Source organism: Amblyomma mixtum, chromosome 1, assembly GCF_055824585.1.
Source record: "Amblyomma mixtum isolate Tamu chromosome 1, ASM5582458v1, whole genome shotgun sequence".
Classification (NCBI taxonomy): Eukaryota; Metazoa; Arthropoda; class Arachnida; order Ixodida; family Ixodidae; genus Amblyomma; species Amblyomma mixtum.
The window spans coordinates 22,497,362-22,519,577 of record NC_143012.1 but is presented as its reverse complement, the minus strand read 5'-3'; the positions used below and the strand labels follow the sequence as shown (position 1 = coordinate 22,519,577).

The following is a 22,216-nucleotide window of genomic DNA, read 5'->3' as shown; positions in this document are numbered from 1 at the left end:
GGAGCAGGAAATCAAGCAATTCATTGCAGCTTGAGGTCTCTATAACTAGGCTGCGCTGCCGGATCCCGCTCTTAAATTTTTATTTTCACAGGTCTGGTTTGGCGCTTTCTCCCGTCTGCGCATTCAGTGGTGAACCAGAATGTTTGTAGTTGTTTTATCCGCTTCTCTATGACGAGACGATGGTTTTTAGACAAGCCATTCCAACAGCATGGCGCGAGTTTGTTCAGCCCGATCATGTTGTCGTTTGGCGCCACTATACTTGGATACAGCCACAGGTCTTATTTTTACCGCCCTTCATTTACTCGAATGGAATCAGTTACCTTTCTAACAAATTTTTAATTATTATTATTATCTTTTTTATTTTCCTACTAATATTATTATTTTCTTACTCCCTCTGCTACAAATCGCAGTGTCCGTCTCCTGCTTGCGTTGTGCCTTTCCCGTTTTATTTCGGTGTTTTTGCTTTCTGTTTACTCCTCTCTTCCCCAGCAATCATTTATTTTTTTGGCCATGGAAAAATTTATCTGGAAAACTCTCTGTGCAGAAAAATTCTCAGCCGATCCTCCTGTGTGGGCATGAGCCATTGCACGAGGTTAACAACAACAACAATTTCGACCACCCGGGAATCGTTAACGTGCATTGACATCACACGGCACATGGGCGCCTCTGCCTTTCACCTCCATCAAAACACGGCCGCCGCGCCCGGGTTCGAACCTGGAAACTCCGGCTCAGTAGCCGAGCGCCCTAACCGCTTAGCCACCGCGAATCTTAACCATCCTACAATTTTTCATTCATGCTTACCAAGAACTTGTCGTGAGTGAAACCAATTGCCTCTGGCACTAGTCCCTACCCTTAGCAAAAACTAATACGTTTGGAATATACGGTGGACTATTTAAAATGTATTTTAAACATATTTTGTATTCATGAATGCACTAAAAATATGTCGGAAATACGTTTCTGAAATTTCATGCTTGGTATTCGAAATATATTTTTAAAATGTGCCAAAAATACCTCGCTTAAAGCATACTTCGAGCACTTTTCAAATACGTGAAAAAATATGTATGCAGTTTTAGCATCTTGTCAGTGTATTAAAAGTGTATTTTCAGAAATATGAAATTAATTCATCGAAAGTATACTTCAATTCTAGAAAACGGGCAGCCCTTGTAAACGTATATGTATGCAGTTTTAGCATCTTGTCAATGTATTAAAAGTGCACTTTCGTAAATATGAAATTAATTCATCCGAAATATACTTCAATTCTAACAAACGGGCAGTCCTTTTAGACGTCTTTGCACACTTCTAGCTGCCGTTGAACAGTCGAGTGCTCGAAATCGCGTTTCGGGAAATGGCATTTGCGTGTCGTCAATGTATTTGAAGTGCACTTCCGTAAATACGCAATTAATTCGTCCAAAGAACACTGAAATTCTAGCAAATTAGCAGTCCGCATTAGCATGTTTGCAGCGCACTACAAGCTGTCGTTGAACAATCTAATGCTCAAAATCGAGTTTCGGGACATCGCATTTTGGTGCTGGCCATCTATTTAAAGTGTACTTTCGTAAATACGCAATTAATCCGTCTGAAGTATATTTAAATTCTAACAAATGGGTTGTCCGCGTAAACATATTTGCATTAAATAATCTAGGGCTCGAAATGACGTTTCAGCGAAGAGTGAAAACTTTCCCATTCTTGTCATCCTTTCGTTTATGGTAACTTCTAGCAGGAAGGTGAACACCACTTATACCCCTGCTACACGGGCGCTTCGAATGCCTTCCAGCCGAATGTCATCTAACGATGCTACACGTGTTCTGTCTAAGGGAGTGCTTGAAGATAATATTACACCAATGAATATTAACCGCGTCAGCATGAAATTTCCCCGGGAGTGCGCCGATGAGGACGACTGCACACATACTGTTGTTTACATCGCTTGTTTACATAACATAAAACGCAATCCGCGCTTGCGTTCTATTAAACAACCTGTTTTCTTTTTTACTGGCTGTACTCGTGCTTGTTTACGCAGTGCGACAATGTGTGGGAAGCGATGATGCGATCGCACGCCTGAGAAAGCCGGGTTGTTGGCATCGCGCAGGACTGGCGCTTCTCGCTTCTTGTCCCGGCTTTCTCCGACGTGACCAGAACTTTTTTTTAAACTACTTTATCCAGAAGTATGTCTGGCGGCTGTTCGCTTTAACTGAAACGGCCTAACTTGATATCCACAAGCTAGCGACGGCGACGAATGCTGCTGGCCGTAAAGCACGGCTCGGCAGTCTGGGTCACACCGGCGATTCCCGTTCATCGTACGCGTGCCCTGCGATGTAAGCAATAGTTGATTTCAGGTCACAGTTGCCAAAACTACACCTGCTGACCATTTGCATACCCTAAAGCTTGTGATTCGCTCTTCACAACCGCCGAAATCACAGATCCAACCCTGCGAACTCGCTGGGCCTAGCCGTCGCGGAAGGGAATAGAGCCGTCGTCGATTGAAAATGATTTGGCAAGCGCTTATCGCTGGTGAGTGTTCAGGTGTGCACACGTGAAATATAGCCGTTCGTTTCGCTCATTTAGAAGCGCGAGCATATACACACCGCCGCCTCATCACCGTGCTCTCGCTCAGCCGCCGACAAGGCTGACCGTCCGCCGACCGGATTCATCGGTGTCGTTGGCCTGAAAAACGTGTCCCTCTAGAATCATATTATAGTAAACTAGATATTTCACTATAATTACATGCTGTTGTTAAGCGTGATATATACTGTCGTTGTCGGACGAGTGTGACCGCCGTCGTCGTCGTCGCTGTACACTGAAAACGAGCTGAGGCTTTCGAATGCGTTTCGAAAGTATCGTGCAGCCCCGCGGCAGTCCGTCGAGTCCGACTGTCATTCCTACCTATTCTCGAATGTCATTCCACTCAATGTCATTCGAACATTTCCGTGTGAGAACGTGATAGCATTATACCAGCAAAAGCGCCTTGGGTACTTCTGGGTCCGAATAAGCCAGCGGAAAGGACACCGTCTGCCAGGGCAGACCGGCTCCCTTACACGCCCATGTATCTGTTGGTTGAGAGTTCGACTCCTGACCTGGGCCTGACGCAAGTTTTAACTAGCAATTCAGTTCTCAATTAACCCCCGATTCGAACGCGACCAGTAGGGTACTTGTGCGATAATTTGGCAGCCCACAGTATTTGTGCAAAAAAAGGCCTCACCGTGCAAAATAGTGCGTCGCTTTCGCTGTGTATATATACCGCAAGCCAAGCATAGCGCTTGTCGTAGGATTTGTTGTTTGCTGTGTCTCTGTTGTCTTGGTATGCTGTGTGTAGGTATCTGCCGTTCCCATTCAATCACGTGACCTTATAATATCAGACTCCTGTGGATTAATGGTAAATACCCGTGTACAATTTGTTCTCGAGTTGAATTAACCCGTGTCATTCCATGGAGCCGCCCAGTAGACTTTTTTTAAGCCCGAGTAAACACATTTTTAATGTATTAAATGTATATTTTTAGTATATTTCCAATGTATATTTTTATTATATTTTTAATGCATTATAAATATACTAAGCGGGCAAAAATGTACTTTTCACGTATTTTTAAGAACGTTTAAAATATTATTCCTAGTATACTTAGAAAGCATTCGTATTGCAGTTTAAGCCTAGGGACAAAAAAATGCGAAATAAATATGAAATTAATACAATACGTTTGAAATGCATTTTTAGCACATCCTCTTTCTCGCTAAGGGCTATCACAGAAACCGATCGTTTCTGTGAGTTTACTTCAGGAGGCCGTGACAAGCATTCTTGTTCACCACCGAATGCGCAGACGGGAGAAAGCGCCAAACGAGACCTGCGAAAATAAAAACTTAAGACTTGGAACCGGCAGCGCAGATAGACCTCAAGATGCCGTGAATTGATTATTTCCTGCTCTACGAATACCTGAGATGCCAGAAATCATCAGATCTTAAAATAGATCCAGGTGTCAAGCTTTGCACAATACTTCTCCCAAACCTCGCTGCTGTGATATACGCTGAAGCCGGGAGGACAGGTAGCCAAGTGCGATTGAGGGACGCCTTTGCCAGGCTGTCAACAACTTCACTTACTGTCCCACTTCAATGACCTGGTACCCATATCATATCTACGAGGCTCAAATGTGCAGGGGGTAATGATATGAAGGTGTTTAGGATTAAAGAATCCTTAGCCGAAGCAAGGGACGAGCACAAAGAAAAAGAGTTTGTAATGACAGCCACTGCAGAGAAAGATGGGTCTAGTTTGCCAGAAACTGCGTGAAACTCCGCTTGGAAAATGAGGGTGAAATCCGGAAGGCGCACAGAAAAAGACCAATCTTGAAGCGGGTAATATATTCCCACCCCTGCCTTTTCATTTCATTGGGAGGTGTGAGTAGCAATCGTTATGCTAGTAGGTAGGCTTTGTAAATTGTCTAATAATCCATTTAAAATACGGGGTGGTGAATGCTTGGCATTTTTAGGAAAAATTTCATCATAGACAATTTTCATGGAAGACCCACTGTTTTTTTTTTGGAAAGGATATTACACAGGAGTACATTTAAAGGATCAAGTAAGTTTTGTACGTGTACTGTATGAAATCTAGGACAGTGGGGTCCAAAGAAGGAGGTCGACTGGCAACAAAAAACGGACAAGGAGTCGTGGTAACTTGGTTCATATATCCTGAGGTACAGTTTTTGTCAAAAGTAACCAGGCTGCATGTTTTTCTTCTCAGTCGTATATTAAAGCAATTATGCCAGCCCTCAAGGTCTAAATCTCTGGTACGGTAAGAAGAACCCCTGTTCTCACCTTCAAAGAACTTTTTGATCTTTAGGAAAGCCGTGAAGGCTCTGTTATACGAATGAGAAGCAAACCATGGAGCCTGGTTACTTTTGACAAAGACTGTACGCCTGCACATTGAGAAATTTAAATCTAGATAATAAAGGTAGAATTCGGGCTTCAAGATAAATCAGGTTGTTAGCTACAAATCTGGGAAGCCCGATGCACTAAACGGAGTGCCTCTCGCTCCACATTTCGCAGATAACCCCGCCGTGGTGGCTCAGTGGTTACGGCGCTCGGCTGCTGACCCGAAAGACTCGGGTTCGATCCCGGCCGCGGCGGCTGAATTTCGATGAAGGCGATATTCCAGAGGCCCGTGTGCTGTGCGATGTCAGTGCACGTTAAAGAGACCCAGGTGGTCGAAATTTCCGGAGACCTTCACTACGGCGTCCCTCACAGCCTTAGTTGCTTCGGGACGTTAAACCCCAATAAACCCAATAAACCAAACATTTCGCTGATTATTTCGTGCTTAGCAACGCTAAACAGCCGCCCATTTGTTGTAATTTTTTTTCCCCCGAAGCGCTAGCTTTTCATGCCACTCAATTATTGGCCGATCCCACAGACAGGACGTGTGTGATTAAGTTATTTGAAAACAAAAACAACTCTTGCAAGCGCAGCCTGTGAGAAGAAAACGAAGACGTCGTTGTCGTTCTAATGTTCGATCATGTAAGACATGACGGACTCTCTATCTATTTGCTTTTCATTATCATCACCCTCTGAGTCTCGGGCATTACGCCTCTTTAAGCAGCGCTGATCCCGCTCCATCTAAATTCGGTGAGGTTGCTTTGGGTACCGGGTCATGTGGGCATTCAGTTAAATGAGGTTGCTGATTCATTAGCAAGGGCCTCTCTCTGTGGCCCAATAATTGCTGTCCTGCCAACATGCGCATATACAGCTGCGGTGAGGTTTCGCAGTTACACAATATTTCAGGAATTTTCAGCCTCGGCGCTTACTTCATCTCCCGAATATAAGCACCTTCTGCACCCTTGGAGCAGCAAAGACTGGAGTTCGCGCAGACTGGAGGTCTCTTTCACGCGTTTGCGATGCCGAGTTCCTCTGCTAAATTTATACCTTCACAGATCTGGTGTGGCGGTTTCTCCACTGTGCCCATTTTGTGCCGAGCCTGAGACAGTGGATCACTACCTGCTGTTCTGCCGCCGATTCTCTTCTTTGAGGAGGCTCCTATTAGAAATTCCGTTTCACCAGCTGGGTCTGCCTGTGACCATTGAGGTTGTTCTTTCCTTTGGCGCTACTTCACTTGGACGAAGCAACAGGAGTGCGCGCTGTGCAGTTCAAAAATTTCTTCTAGAAACACAGCGACTCCCATGCTAATGTAAATTTTATTTATTTATTTTTCTATTTGTTTTCATTTTTCTGATTATCAAACAGTTCATTTATTATTATTATTATTATATTTTTATTTTATTTTATTTCATTTTTTTTCTGTCTCTCTTTCAGTCAATACAAAATTGAACCATTCCATATGATGCATTCAAATTTGCACATAAAGCCGTCGTCCCATCTTCGATCGCCCAGCTAACAGGACCCCTTTCGTTGCGTCGTCCAATCTGTCAGCCTATACCCTATTAATTCTCCTTTTCCTCTGAAGCTCCTAATCATTCCAACAGTTCACCGCCTGTGTCTTGGCCACTTCCCCGTAGTGGGTATGTGCCATTCTACTTGAGGCCAACCAACCAACCAAGGCGGTGTGAGGTGTCCATGACGCTACTGCGATGCAGAATCCCCCACCTCAACTTGTACTTATGCAGATGCGGGTTCGCTACGAGTAACCTTTGTAACACATGCGGAGAAGTTGAAACAATTGACCATTATCTCCTCTCTTGCCGGCGGTTCGCATTTCAGAGAAAACAGTATTTGGAAGACCCTCTTTCGAGGTTAGGACTCCCTTTGTCTTTACCAGTTCTGCTCTCGTTTGGTGCGAGCGCCACGGGATTCTCATTAAGCACTATTTGCGGCTACCTTCATGATTACATCATTGCAACTGGGCGCTTACCCTGTTAAATCCATATAAAATTCCACTGAATGTCCAAAAGCGTATTTTATTTTGTTTCCTGATGTATCTAATTTGTTTATTATTAACATTTCTAACAATTCATACATATTTTCTGGTTTCAAACATTCTACTATTTTACTTAGTTTTTTTCCCGCATTCATACCTCCTTGGCATTCACCACCGTACCTTGGCCAATCCCCCCGCGTGGGTATGTGCCATTTTCATATGGTGAAGAAGAAGAAGAAGAAGAATGCAAGCCATGCAGCTGGAGATCGGGGCGGCGCACAAGTCCCAGCCTCCGGCGGCCTCTGCCAAGTCGTATGTCGGTGTGTTCATTTTGAGAGCGCCAAGATTATGGTACGTGACGACCTCTGACTGTCTACCATGTGCTCGGCGTTCCGCGCCACTAGTTAGGCGGAATGCAACTGGCTTGTGCTCGGGACCAGCGCAACCATTCGTTAATGCTATATTGGCCGAATATTTTTAAGGGCGACAAGGATGTTGCTGTTGCTCAGCGCGGCTTCAGCGTTGCTCCTTCAGCGCCTTGTGATCATCACAGGACAGAAAACTGGGCCGTCCGCCTTAAAATTTTTCAGTTGCATTTGCAACGCAGTTATGATATCGCGCTGAGCAAACGCGAGCAACGTCTGGCCGTACTGTTATCCGTGTGTGACAGGCTCTGAGAGATGCTGCTGATTCCTGTGGCCACTACACGCTTAACTGTATGATTCCTTAGTAACATATAGTGAAGCGGCGTTGAAAGGCCAGCCAGAGCAGAAAGTCGCGGTATCTCTAATCGCAGCCTGGTAAAGTTACTTCGCGCTGTCTCCACGAGCTTCCGTGCCCTCCTTGAACCCATGGACGGCAACGAGGCGACACTCGGAAGTGAAGGTAGAACGTGTTGTCGGGCTAGTTGGTTCAAAACTTCAGACATGGTAGTTGCTCGAAAAACACACACAAAGCACGGTACGGGCCGATCTCAACCTTACAAACGATTTTATTTAAAATACACAGCACGTACTTAAAGGAAAAAAGTAAAGAATGCACTTTGAGTATGCGCAGCGCAAGGATACAACATGTGGCAATCAGTAACACTCCAAGGCCTGAACTTGGATCGTCTTATCGAGAAAGGCTACCTCACTATTGAATAGTACCGTGAAGCATCCCCAGTTTCGCCAGCGACCGAAGATAGAAAATATTCCCATCAAAAACTTACTTTACATTAAAATGGCATTCTTCCGGGCAAGTTTGTGCGATTCCATGTGAAAGGGCCAGCGTGAACGTTGGGACGAGGGAGACACAACACATACCTGACACGTTCTCGGCGATGTGAACAGGTAGAATTTTTTCGTCCTCTTGGCTTGCTTTAGAATCTTTAGGTTAGCAATTTTATGTGATTGCACGGTTTCTCGCAGGTTCTTCCTCACGCTGGCTGGAGGCTGGCGTGAAAGATTGTTAGACAGGTATTGCACCCGTGGTGCATCCGTCAGGGACAGATATCTTGCAGCAGACAAAACCGGTCTTGCGGAAGAAAGAACTGATGGCGTTTACAGACAACTTATTTACAGAGTGCACTTTTAAAATAGTTTCTTAAAGCAAAAGCTTCTGGCGCTACTATTCCAAGAGGCCGATTGCTGGCGTTGTCGAAGCTGTGAACAACCTGCTCAAATGGCAGTGACGGCCTCTGTGGGTGATGGGCCCGTTTCAGGCTGAGTTAGCGTAAAAAATATACGGGTCAAGCACTGCTTCCTTCCTGCGCACCTGAACTCGTGGCCTCCTAACCGGCAATTTTACGTTGAACCTTGCAATGCGATTTCTCTGAGGAAGTTGTATACGCTCCCTGCGAAGTGTCTGTTATGGCGTGGAGGCAGAAGTGCGACGTGTGAGGAAAGTAGGCAAGAAGCGAGATGTGACAAGGAAACAAAAACCAGCTACCCGCAGTAGTCTAAAGCAAGACGCGCTCGTCTCGCCTTTCTCCGGTGTCGTTGGCATCGCTCGGGGGCTGCGGCACATGTCATGGGAGCACCTTTCATTTCAGGGCAGTGGCGCATCGCCTAACCGGTAGACGGGGCAGAATATCCGGTGTCGGCGTCGGCATTAATTGTCAGCGAAAAACCACGAGCATGACTTTAGCAGGTGGTGCCCAGAGAGCAACCTTGGAGGCAAGGGGGCAGCTAGGTCACATGACTTTATATGACTTTACGGCGTCATCATAAACCTGCGCACCGGATAGTGAGCAAAGTGCCCACCTTGGCAGGTGGCAGTTAAACGAGGGATTGGTCGCTCGCGAAGAGCAACCTGGGCTCAAAGTGCGAACCGCTGGAAGCACCCGGCATCTCAGGGCAGTGGCGCATCGCTTAACCGCCGCACTACCGCGTCACGACAGATTTGAGGACTCCCAGTGATCTATGAATGGGAACTAGAGAGTGACCTTCTGGATATATGGGAATTAACTTATTCCGCTATCCCGTCATACCCTTAAGGCAGAGCTTAAGTGTCCCTTCCAATTTTATCGCGACACGAGGATTACACTGCTAAGGATGTAGAAATAGACCTGAGGCTTTAAGCATGGCTTTTAAAGGCGGTCGTCTACACGCGTGACTCTCGCAGCGGACGCGAAAACTAGCTGGAAAGAACATGACAACGCAACAAGTTCTTTCATTCCTTAGTTTGCTGTCATTGTGAAGCCAGCGTAGCGAGAAAATATTTATTCAATATTTACCTTTTTCTTAAAATAACTACTCCTATTTACAGCCCTTCCAATCGCGGTGGCTCCGATAGTAGTAGTACGTTTTTTTTTCTTCGTTTGATTTTCATATTTTGCATCCTGCTATGCGAAATTTTTTACCTTGTTTTGTCAACTTCTTTTTGTATCAAGTGAAATGACAAACAACGTTTCGCATATGAAGCTCGTACAGTTTGTCAATTATAATATCAGCGCTCGCAATCATCCTTCTCTCTGTTTACACATTACTTTCCCAACCGTTCGTGGTGCTTAAAAGTATGAAATGGAAGGCCATGATCATCCGGCTGACCTGCAACCTTCCACAGGCTCCTGCCATTGTTTGAGTTCTGGAAACGCGGCCAGAGTTTATAACAATGTTTTTTGTTCTGACACTGCGCTCTCTGTTGGGATCCTGTTTTCTTCGCACAGGTTGCTCTTTATAGGAATGTTCGTCGGTGCATTAATTCCCGACCTCACTAGCCTGATCCTAAAGACGCTTTACGGCCTATCAGGAGCGTCAAGGCACTCGATGGCAACCCCACAGCAGCGAGAGCTTCCGGAGAGCTTCTACGACGCGGATAGTGCCATTCCATACGATTACGACGTGGTTCCAAATGTAATTCATCTTGTGAGGTAAGTACGTCCGCTGAGCGTAATTTCTTTTAACAAACATTTCGCTGGGAATCCTACGAAGCCGTCTAGGATGTATGGCGTATTAAAGGTTTCATTTCATCAAAGAGCTGGAAAATTGTCTCGCGAAAACTATACGCTCAACCAGTCTGAAAACACATTACTAAATCTGCCTCTGCTGCATCCTATGCGTCATGCGTGATTTTCGTAAATATTTGACGGTCATGATAAGAAACCTTTCCGAAATCATTGATTTATTAGCGGGCTCCCTCGAAGCGTGCGACGCGACTCGAAGTATGTGTGCCTGGATGATATTTTCTAAAATGTCATGCCGCACCACTGCGTTCGCGGTCTCCTCGATTAGTGGGTATGCGTTTTGCGTGATTTTCAGCCGCTTCTTCTGTACAACTTGTGGTCACTTAAGCTCTGAATCCAACAGTGAAATCTCCGTTTCATTTATTCCTCACCTAACTTCATCGAAACATCCAACCCATAACTCTGCCGGCTGTTTGCCGTGATTGTTTAGAACAATTAAAGATGTTGCCCCTAATTTCTCCGAAAACAAACGGTCACGTAAGGTTCCTTGCACAATCCACGGCGGCATAATAGTTCGGGCCATTGAAAAAGATTAAAACTTCATAGCGCCCATCTGTAGTGTCTTAAGTGCCTTTCAACGTACCTCTTTGAGCTTGCGGGGATATTCGTTCACAAAGTACCTCTGTTTGGAACAGTGAATAGAAATAGCTGCTTTAAACTCCTGACTGTGTTTTCTCTCAGAGCACCTGCTAAAATGATTCTCGCGGTTAACGGTTCGGGCTGAAATAGATAGCGCGACCAGTACAGCTCTTGCGAACGCATTTTGTTTTCTCTTTTATCCATCATGGTTGCGTACGATTCTGATTTTCAACGTAGAACGTGGGAACTATACTGACGGAATTGTCACAGCCTGAAGCCGAAAGTATAGAAAAAAATATTCTGCACTTTCTTTTTTCTATTTTTGCTTTCACATCTTGAAACGGAAAAAAGGAAAAAAAAAAGGCGAGAAACCTGAACAACATCAACCACCTTTCTTTAAGACTTAACAAAACGGGCAACGAAGCAGCTACGCATCCTCCATGCTTTGTGTTTTTCAAGATTTACAGAGCAACCTTGCGACCATGCCCAGAATATTTACTTTGAAAAATAAATTCAACACCACATATATTCTATGCTATAAGTAGACAGTAATCACGGCGTTCGGTCTGTTTTGAACGCAGGCACGAACAGCCCGAGCTGACTTTCATGGACGTGGTCTTCCTCCGTTCCATGTACCTGAACCACCGGCCTAGCGCCATCATTGTGCACTGTGACCCGTGCGGATTCACAGGGCCCTTCGTTAACTGGACCGAAGGCATCAACTTTACCTTCAAACCCTATATATTTCCAACACACATCTTTGGAGTAGAACTTAAAGTAAGTAACAAATTCCAGTCTCCGATCAGCTAAGCTCTTGAAAGAAGCTGAGAAATCATATCGAACCCCTGCCACCGTTATGTGAAATGGAACGATAAAAATTTTACTTCTTGGAGTGACATTCTAATCTTTGATGCGAAGCTTAAGTGGTATAGGTACGCGCCGCGTAATGTAGGTTCGACCACAGCATTATTTCTTTCGTGTTTGATACATCGCTACCTCATCTTTATTTTTTAACTGTCTAATTTCTTCCTTTCTGTTTTGTGTGGTCTGTCGCCGTTTTTTTTTTATTAGTGCCTTATGCCTCATTGTGATACTATATCTCCAGTAAGACTGTCAAATGCTCCTATGCGATGTTTTAAACCACAGTCGCTTAATTTGTTGTGGAACCGACCGCTTTGATGTAGGCCCTGCGATTACGAATTTCTGTGCTGGAGATGTAGAAAACTCACCTCTGTGCGTTACTTGTAGTGTGCGCTTAAACAATATCCAAACGATGCAGTGAGCTTTTGGATTTTTTTTTTGAAAGAACGCATACATCTGTAGTGGCATTGTAGTGAGGTGTTCTTTGGTGGGCGAGATGTACTTGGTGGTTCTTCTAATGCATGCTTTGCTACAACCGGCGGTTTTCGTCCTTCGATGGCGTTGCTGTCACGGTAATAAGCTTAATTTCTAGGCTACTAGAAATGAAGAATACCTCCTTCTCTTTTTATAGTCACCCCGGGCAATGGCTTAGAGGTTAGAATACTCGGCTGCTGAGCCGAGAGCATGGCCGAGAGCGGCAGGCGTACTTTCCACAACAGCCGAGCACGCTTGCTGCTACGCCGCCCCCGTGTCAGTTCAGTTCTTCAGGGTACACCGATACGGATGGTGTCACAATATTAAGGCCAAAGTCTTTTATGGCTCATACTGGCGGTGTTCATCCTTGCGCTGGAATGGAGCCAACTGTGGCCCCTGCGCCGTGCAGCGGCACAACCTCCTCCCTCCTTAGCAACCGGCACGCCGGTGGGGGGCGCAGCTGTGCATAGCAACCATGACGTCATACAATAGCGGTAGAACGAGCGCGCGCGTCGGCGGTGGCAGATGCACCGCCGCTTCTTCGCCAGACGTCTCGTTGCAGTCGACTGAGGGAGACGCATGGCTACGAAGCGGCCCAGTGATTCCGCGCCAAGCGGTTCGGGGTAGCGGCAGTGGGTCGACTACAAGGCTTTTGTCAAGCACACTTTAGAATTTCCGAAGTTTTTTCGGTAATTTCTCGTTTCATATAGCATACTTTTCTTAGGTAGGAGGCTAGCTCGCGACAGGTTTTTGAACCGAGTGTCTTAGTGCAACATTCGGACTTCTAGGAATCGCCGCTCGGAGGCGCGCCTTTGTTTCATCTGTGCTGAACCTGCGTCGAAGTCGAAGGATGACGATGACAAAAATAATGTTTTCGCCTTCACAGCATGTAAGCAACCTTAAGTGGCCCGTGAGTTTTTTGCGTTCATTTTAGTGCGAAAGCAGGTGCATTTCCGGTGAAGACCGTGAGGTGAGTCGACTCCTGGCGGGTGACATGGCCGAAACGCGGCACTGGAGCAACAGGCCGCTGGCGTTGAATAAATTCGTTGGCGTTGGTGGCGATGGTGAAAACATTAATGACCGACTGAGACTTATTTACAACGTAACGATGAGCTGGCTCTTGGTCCCGTCAGGCGGCCGGAAGTCGATGACGCTCGGCGACCTCCAAAGCTCAGCCCTTCAGCTGCTTTTTGGCAGTCGGGTCGGAGGTAAACACTGCCACCTCCCATCGTTCGATGTCAGTGAGCTGTCAGATGGCGGTTGTAGCTCAGAGCATATGCGCAAGATATTACGGCAACCAGCTCGGGGAGTTCTGCATAGAGTGCTCTCCGCTGAGAACAGCCTCGGGCGTATGAGTGCTAGGTGGGAGGAGGGGAGGAAGGTGAGGGACTGTAGCTGGCGCTACGTCACCCGCTCAACTTTGGATAGCGATTTGTGGGGTGGGGGGTAGTGAAGACCCTGTTCTAAAGTTAGATTTCATGGTATATAACCACTCTATGACGGACACTTCCTAGCTCGGCTGCCTGGCCTGCTCGGTTTACGTATACTCGAGTGGTGCTATGGGCTGCTTCGTTGCCGGGCTGTCCTGCGTGGGCGGGGAAATTGAAAATTGGTTTCTGAGGTAAGGAAATGGCTCAGTAATTGTCTGACATCTCGGTGGGCACTAGAACCGTGCCTAAAGGGGAGGTAGGAAGGTGGGAGTGAAAGAACAAACAGAAAGAGGTGTGAGAGTGGAGGTTGCCCACTATGACACCCTGACACATAGTGGAACTTCCCCAGCAACACACCCTGCGCTAGGAAATCCAGTGTCAAGCACACTTTACCTGGTTTTTAGTAGCTGCTATCTATCAAACATACCCAAAAGAACTGCTCTGTCCAGCTGCAAGGCACCAGCTTTGCAAAAATGTAACTAATTTAGAATGAGACCATGGATAAGGCTGTTGCGCGAGCGCGAGGCGCACTTCCAGCAGAATGGGTAAACTCGAGATTGCGCCATTTTGCATAATTTCAAATACTGATTCGGAAAGTATGAAATCTGTTCCACAACATCTCTTAACAATGAAACCATGCTCGGAAGTAAAGCAGGTGCTAAACTTTCATGACATCGCTTGGAAGGGGCGCTCTCGCTGATAGTAATATCCACCCAGGAACAGCATTATCCGGGATCGCATTACCTTACAGCTACTCTGCATCGAAGAGAGGCGGTCGATTCACTCACACAGCGCTGGAATTTCGCACTGACTTTAATGGCTTCAAGCATCCGATAAAAAAAAACGAACAGTGAACAAAAATTCCGCATTACGGATATGTAGCAGATTTCTTCGTGCCAGAATCTAAGAAATCGTTGAGCTCACACATACAAACAACGGCCAGAGAAGGGTGGTACACATGAAGAAGATTGTACATTTATTCTTTAAAGTTGTCAGTGTGGGCCTTTAATAATACACAGCAAGAACTTGCTGCTAGTGGGGCCAGGTAGGGGAGCAGTATTTGCAACTCTACATTTTATGCGAAGCATATTACTAGAGCTACGCTACAGCCCGTCGAGCGCGGCGGTGGAGCTACCATTGACCTTTAGCGTGACCACGTGACACCACGTGACGACATGACGTCACAGCAGAGGAGAGATGGGCTGCCGGCTCGCGCCGTCGGCCGCGGCGGTGGAGGCTCCACATCAGAGGTGCTGCAGCTCACCACGTGACGCTACAGCAGCGGTATAAAGCTGAGCTTGCCTCGCTCTCCGGGCATTTACGAGGCGGCCAGGTGTTGGGATGCCGCCTAGAAGAAGGGCTGATTTGAACGAGAAGCGAAAGCTTCAGCGTGCCACAGAGACCGATGAAGAGCGGGATGAACGTCTGGCTAAGCGGCGTGCTCAATATGCGGCTCGGCGACAACGTTCTACAACAACTGAAGAACAAAGCGAGGAACTTTACCAAGCCTAGCGATCAATATGCTTCGCATCTGACTAGGCTTAACCTTAGCTAAGCCTCAGCCATTTTTTTTAAAGTGATGTTTTATTATCTGCCGTTTTTTAATGTCTTCGTTTTGTCATAACGCAGGAAACGTACCACGTATCTGACGTCGCCCGGCTACTGATCTTGAGGCGGTACGGCGGCATCTACCTGGACCGGGACGTGTTTGTGGTCAAGTCCTTGCGGCGCTTCTTACGCTACGAGGCAACAATAGCCTGCCCTCCTAACGGTTGGATTGCCAACAATATCTTGTTCTTCCACAAGAACTCACGCTTCCTCAGGATCTACATTGAATCACACCGAGAGTGAGTACCATTCGCAGCGGTGGCCTAGTCGTTTTAGCATCCGCCGCCTCGCATGCGGGAGGAGGGGGGTTCGATCCCCGGTGCTGCTGGGCACCCACCGGTGATTCAATTAGTTCAAGGTTTCTCCTGCCTGGTGCTCGGCTTCTTTAGGATGAAATTCTTGGGAAATAGGTTCTTAGCTCCAACTTGACTAGAAAAAACAACATTCTGCCATGGCGCTCTTTGGCCACAGATGCCCTTGCGCTATGAAAACTCGTCATCATCATCAAAGCGAGTACCACATGGTGCTGTCTGCCAAATAACCTATAATCTGACAAATAACATATGCGCAGTTTCCCAGCAGGGGAATCTGCTACATGCAGATGTTGGTAAGTTGCGACACAACGGGTTCGTGAACATCTGCAGGGACATCCCCTCAGGGGGATGACGACCAGGAGTGCGTCACCACGGACCCGAGCAACCGCGCTTAGCCGTGCATGGCTCAGTAATGTCCTGGGAAAAAGGGGGGTCCCGGTGGTTGATCCGATGCTGAGTGTTTGGACCTTAAAGGCCCCTCGGCGGAGGCAACATACCACTTTGCAGTAGTGTGCAGCGGCAACTTCCTGTAGACGGCACCTCCGGCCTGCCCCGACCGGGGAAAATGGACAGTCGCCTTTTCCTGTCCGCATCTCCATCTTTCCTGTCTTCTTTCTCACGGCTCTCCTGTCTCCTATTTACTTCGTGAATTTTCCTTCTTTCCTGGCGGCAAGGGTTAACGTTTTGTGGTCAACTACCCTGTGCTGCGCCATATTCTCTTATAGTACACGCTTGCTTCTCTTGGAGTAGACTGTTTTACCTTCTTTTTTTCATCATCATCATCACTTTTTTTCCAACATTAACATTACAGATGCTGAGGACCGTGAACAAAAAGCCTATAGCTGGTCTTGACGGGGTTCACGGACCCTAAAAACATGACATTGTCAACAAAACTAGAATATAAACACAACGCATCAGACATGGGAGGATGTGGCAAAAAAATCAAGACATAAGCAAAGACAATTATAAGATTAGGACAGTTTTTAATTAAGTATACAATGTACGGTGCTTTGAATTACATGCCCATTTCTGCTTTTTGACTTGGACTGCTTTATAATTAACTCGCTTTTGTTCCCGGACCGATTCTGCTCTGTTCCTGTCTCTTAAAGGCCCGTTCACTAGACAATTTGATGGCGTGATGAGCGAAAAATCGCGAGCATGACTATGGCAGATGATTGCCAGAGAACGAACTGGGAGACAGGTGGGCCAGTTAGGTCACGTGACGTTGCGGCATATTTACAACTTGCCCACCGAATAGTAAGCAAAGTGCCCACCGTGGCAGGTGGCAGCTAAATAGTAACTGTTTGCTTAGAAATATGAATCTTGATCGCGCAAAGCCCACTGCTGGGAGTGCCTGCCATTGCAGAGCAACGGTGCATCGCTTAACCGATGCACCACTGCGCCAGGAGGGGTAAGATGACTTTCAGGGATCTATGAATACAGAGCAGAGAATTATTTTCTGCATATGCGGCATTTAACCCATTTTCCTATCGCGTCATACCCTTAAGGCGGAGCTTAAGTGTCTCATTCAATTTTCCCTTTCAATATTAGCTCGATGCGCTGTTCTCGGTTTAAACTGAACCCTTTTCATTAGCCTTTGCGTAACTGCTCCCTTTGATTCAATGCTCGTTATAGCCCTTCACTACGGCATCCCTCATAGCCTGAGTCGCTTTGGGACGTTAAACCCTAATAAGCCGAACCTAAACTCTAAACGGCTATTGATAAACTGCGATGCCCCTCTTGGGAGTTGTAGCCAGATGCAATCCACCCCATTCTTATTCTTGTAGTTACTTCGCTCTCGCGTGCCTGATCTGCGGTCAATTTCTGCCCTAAGTATAGATGCATCTCTTACCGCAGCACAGCTTCTCTGCCTGCAGTAAACTGTTGTTTCCTTCCGAAAGTGTTGGACATTACTTTTTATTTCTTCATTTTAATTTTTTTACCTATTTTTAACTTTGTTATTCTGGATCCTGTGTCATAGTTTGGAATTTGGCACATGGGCTACTTAGCAATTCAATGTCCTCAGAAAAGCAGAGACTCGAAATGTATTCATTAAATTTTGTCTCCAATCCTTTCCTGTTGAATTCTCTGAGTACCTCCCTTAAAAACGCCCTGAATTGTACTGGAGAGATTGTGTTTCCTTACCTGATATCCTGATTTGTATTATATAACTTCTCTTTGAAGGGATGCGGTCATTGCGCAAATTCTAGAGATATTTTTCCGTAGTTTTACATATGCATTTTCATTACCCTGAATACCAACTACCTGGATGGCTGTTGTGGCTTCGACTAAGTTAAATATTTTGTCGTAATGTATGAAGGCTATATGGACTGGTTGCTTATATACTTTTCATTTCTCGCTCACCTGAATAGTAGAATGAATAATTTAAGGAATCATTAAACCTCTAGCGATACCAAGAAGGCGTTGCTGCCGATTACTGGTACTGGTCGCAATAATCACCTAAGTAGGAGGGGAGGCGCTTTGCAGACAGGCTTTCGTGGAATCGCCGACGAGGGCGAGTGTCATCCTTTCATCGACGAATGCGCTCGCTGACGAGCGTGTGTCTGTGGAAGCCAGCGGCAGGCGAAGGCTGCCTTGATAGAAAGCACTTCCCCCCTTTCGAAATTTCCGGAGCCCTTCACTACGTCGTCCCTCATAGCCTGAGTCGTTTTGGGACGTGAAACGCCATAAAACAAACCAAACAAAACAAAAAGCTATGCAGGTGCCTCAGTACTTTTGTAGTTGAATATAAATCCTCCCCCGTTCGGAGACTAAGCCAGCACTCTGTCTTTTTCTCACTTGGTAGACAGCTACACCGCATGGGCAATGGCCCCGCGTTCTATCCCCGGATCACAACGAGTCTTTCCTCAGCTACGAAACTGCTGTGGAAACTCTACAGCTTTTGAAGGCTTGAAGGTTAATTTGCCACAGAAACTGTTTACAAATCAGAATGCAAAACTTTTGGGACCCAACAAAATCGTTTAAGGGTCCCTGAACAAGCAGAGTTAAAAAATATGCAATGGCAACACGGAAGAGGACGTGAAATTGATATTCATAAAGACATTGTTACTATAAACAGAACAGAACAAGAAATACATGTTATGTGTAGCTCATAGATGTTTCAAAGTAACAGCAACTTATCACGTCTTGCTAAGGAGCTACTGCTTTATATGTTTCTTGAAGGAATGGAAGGTAGTTTTGGCTTTTGCTGTTGAAGGTACCATTGCAGAATGTCTGTAAATTTCAGTGTAACGACCATAATCAGTTTTTATTTTTGGTAACAGATAGTGATGACATGAGGACGATTCCTCAGCTCGAACAGAAGGACTAACAAACGCAGTCGATAAAGTTAACGTGTGATGATGCAAATGGTAAATTAAGGAAGCAGTATTAAATGTAACCAAATCGTTGGTCTTGAGTATGTTCAAAGATTTAAATAGTGTGACTGTGGAACTGTATGAACTGGTTGTTGTTTAATTTATTTCTGTAGATTTTGCCAATGCTAATGGGTAAATACTTCTTGATTACTTATTTACTCCACATTTGGGGATTCCCCTGAAGATTGGACTACCAGAGTTACTTAATGCAGCTAACTACTATCCACTGTATACGTGCTCTATCACTCTTGGCGCATTTTTACTCGTCTGCCAAAAGTTCCGCCTCTTTTATAAAGCAAAAGTGCACAGATGCAAAAACGAGGCAGTGGCAGAGTTTCTGCTATTCTAGCATTGCCAAATGGAATAGAGTAGCAGAAATTAAAAGGCGCCGGACGATTTTCCAGGTAGTGAGCTTGGGTAACACAAGACGACCACAAGGAGGAAGGACTGGACAAGACTTGCCTTGTGGTCATCTTGTGTTAGGATGTTACGCCAGAAAGATGTCCGTAAACCAGGTCAGCAATAAATCTTATTCACCTGACACATGTTCGCGTTTACTGCTACTACGGGGCTACGTAGAACGAGCAGTGGCGTTAATTTCAGGCTCTAGCCTCTGTCTCCCCTGATTACTCGGCCGAAACGCTGAACGCTGCCTGCGCTGTGACGACGCCGGTGTTGTACGCTCCGCGCGACAAATGTGCATCTTATTTGCAGGTTTAACGACTCCAGGTGGAATTATAACTCATGCGAAGTCCCCACAAGGCTGCTGGTCCTCAAGCGGCAACATCTGGTGAATTGCATGCTCTACAACCTGGAGTCCGGCCTCGACATGCTCGGTGTTGTCTTCGAACCACATGCGTTCCCTAACTGGCGGGATGCTTTTGCAATCCATCCGTACATCAACATGCGGGGAGAGTCTCTCTATGACGCTCTGCAAAACCAAGACTTCACCGAAACAAACGTCAGGGACCTCGACAATGCGATGGGGCAGATGTCGCGATCGGTGCTTTTTGGTACCTCGGACTTCGTCGATCCGAACACGCCCGTGCTGAGTGTCGCCGAGCTGGCCGCCAGAAAAGACAGGGGCGAAGACCTCACCAAGATGAGGCCAGGAAATGCGAAGCCTTTTTACCGCTTGTACGGCCAATAAACATGTAAAGTGTGTGGGCTAGGAATTCCGTCGTTTGTGGAATCTGTCAAAAACGGGATGTTTTTTGACGTGCGCATCCGGGAACGCCATCGGTTGCCGCAACATGTGTGGCTGCGACACATTGCAACGCCTTAACTAGACTCGTCCCGGGAATCGTTAAAAGCAGGTTCATTGGTTGGTTAAAGCGTTTAATCTTTCCAAAACTAAGCTCATGTCTTTCACCAACAAGCCACGTATTCCTACCGCCTACTCTCTTGATAGCAATAGCGCTGAATTCACTACAAGTTACAAGTACCTTGGCATTAACCTTGAATCCGACTTATTCATTCATTCATTCATTCATTTATTGTACCCTTAAAGGCCCTTTTCGGGCATTACATAAGGGGGGGGGGGACAGTTGAAATACAAAGTAAAGAAAATAACAATGTTAATACAGTAAAATACAACACAATGCAATGCAAGAAGAATAAAAAAGAAGAAAAAAAAACAAAAAGAAAAAGAACTAGAGTACACTAGGAAATGTTAAGATGCAGTTCTAATCAATACATGGTGGCGGATGGGCTAAAGGAAGGAATAGTAACAAGAAAAGTAAATGGTAAAAAATCAAAGCATGCGGTTGTTTTTTCATTTGCTGTAATGTTCGATTAGTGCGTCTCTAAATTTACTAGCGTCACGCTTGTTTACAATGTGGTCTGGTAACTGGTTCCAATTTTCTATTGCTGTAGGTAGAAATGATTTATTGAAGGCGATTGTAGAACCATGTAAACGCTGAACACTCAGGGAATTGAAGAGGCGACGCGATGTTCTGATGGGAGGTAGGAGTAATGAGTCGCGGAGGTAAGGAAAGTTGTAATACAATTTATGAAAAAGGCAAAGCCGTGAGATTTTTCGACGGTTCTCGAGTGGTAGAAGGTTGAGTGTTGATTTAATCCTGGTGATGCTGCAGTATCTGTCATAACTTGAGGTAATGTAACGTGCTGCGCGGTTCTGAATAGCTTCTAGGGTGTTAATTAAGTACGCTTGATGAGGGTTCCATATAGAAGATGCATATTCAAGTTTACTACGGATGAAGGTTTCATATGCTAATTTACGGACAGAAGGAGGAGCCAAGTATAACGATCGTCCGATGAAGCCGAGTGATTTGGATGAATTGGCTGCTAATTTCAAGATGTGTTCGGACCAGGTTAAATTGCTGGAAATGGTGACTCCGAGGTATCGGTAGGATTGCACGTTTGTTAATGTGTTTGAAAGCAATGAATAAGCGTAAGTGAGGTTGGAATGTTTGCGAGATACTTGCATGTATTGGCATTTTGAGATGTTTAGCGACATAAGCCACTCAGAGCACCATCGTTCAATTATGTTCAAGTCGTTCTGGAGTAATAATTGGTCCCTGTTAGCAGCAATGCGGCGATAAAGAATGCAATCATCTGCAAAGAGGCGAATTGTGGAAGAAATACCAGAGGGAAGATCATTAATGAAGATGAGAAAGAGAAGAGGGCCAAGGACCGACCCTTGTGGTACACCAGACAGCACTTTAGTAGGACCTGAACAATGATTGTCTATTACCGTGTACTGAGAACGATCTATTAGAAAACAGTGTATCCATGCTACAATTAGAGGGTCAATGGACAGACCGGAAAGTTTAGACATGAGACGATGGTGGGGTACGCGATCGAAAGCCTTAGAAAAGTCTAAAAAAATGATGTCAGTTTGGAATGAAGAGTCTAGATTTAAGTGAAGATCAGTAGTCAATTCAAAAAGCTGAGTTTCGCAGGAGAGACCGGAGCGGAAACCATGCTGTTTAGTGAAAAAGAAAGAGTTATGATCGAGATGCGATGCGACTTGTGAGTATATTATGTGTTCGAGAAGTTTACAGGCAATGCATGTCAAGGAAATGGGGCGATAATTGGATGGGTCTGATCGGTTACCAGCCTTAAACACCGGCACAACTTTACTTATTTTCCAATCTTTAGGTAGTTCACCCGTTGATATAGACTGTTCAAAGATTACTTTCAGGAATTGACTGGAAATGTCCTTAGTACTTTTAAGTAATTTCGCGGGTATCCCATCAGGCCCAGGTGCGCTCGATGTTTTAAGATTTTGAATTAATTTTGTAATACCGTCTGCTGTGATG

General features: G+C 45.7%; 1 protein-coding gene across 1 annotated transcript; it reads left to right on the top strand.

Moving 5' to 3' along the window:
- The first annotated feature begins 7,097 nt into the window (after nt 1–7,097).
- LOC149365704 (uncharacterized) lies at nt 7,098–20,082 on the top strand. Its single transcript, XM_089569083.1, has 5 exons — nt 7,098–7,195; nt 9,993–10,196; nt 11,450–11,645; nt 15,263–15,480; nt 19,647–20,082. Exons 1-5 carry the CDS (start codon nt 7,098–7,100, stop codon nt 20,080–20,082), a joined length of 1,152 nt encoding a protein of 383 aa, XP_089425209.1.
- The last annotated feature ends 2,134 nt before the right edge of the window (nt 20,083–22,216 follow it).

Coding starts and splice junctions, on each gene's coding strand:
- LOC149365704 (XM_089569083.1), top strand. CDS start 7,098: ATGCAGCTGGAGATCGGGGCGGCGCACAAGTCCCAGCCTCCGGCGGCC. Junction 10,197..11,449: donor AATGTAATTCATCTTGTGAG/GTAAGTACGTCC, acceptor TTTTGAACGCAG/GCACGAACAGCCCGAGCTGA. Junction 15,481..19,646: donor TACATTGAATCACACCGAGA/GTGAGTACCATT, acceptor TCTTATTTGCAG/GTTTAACGACTCCAGGTGGA.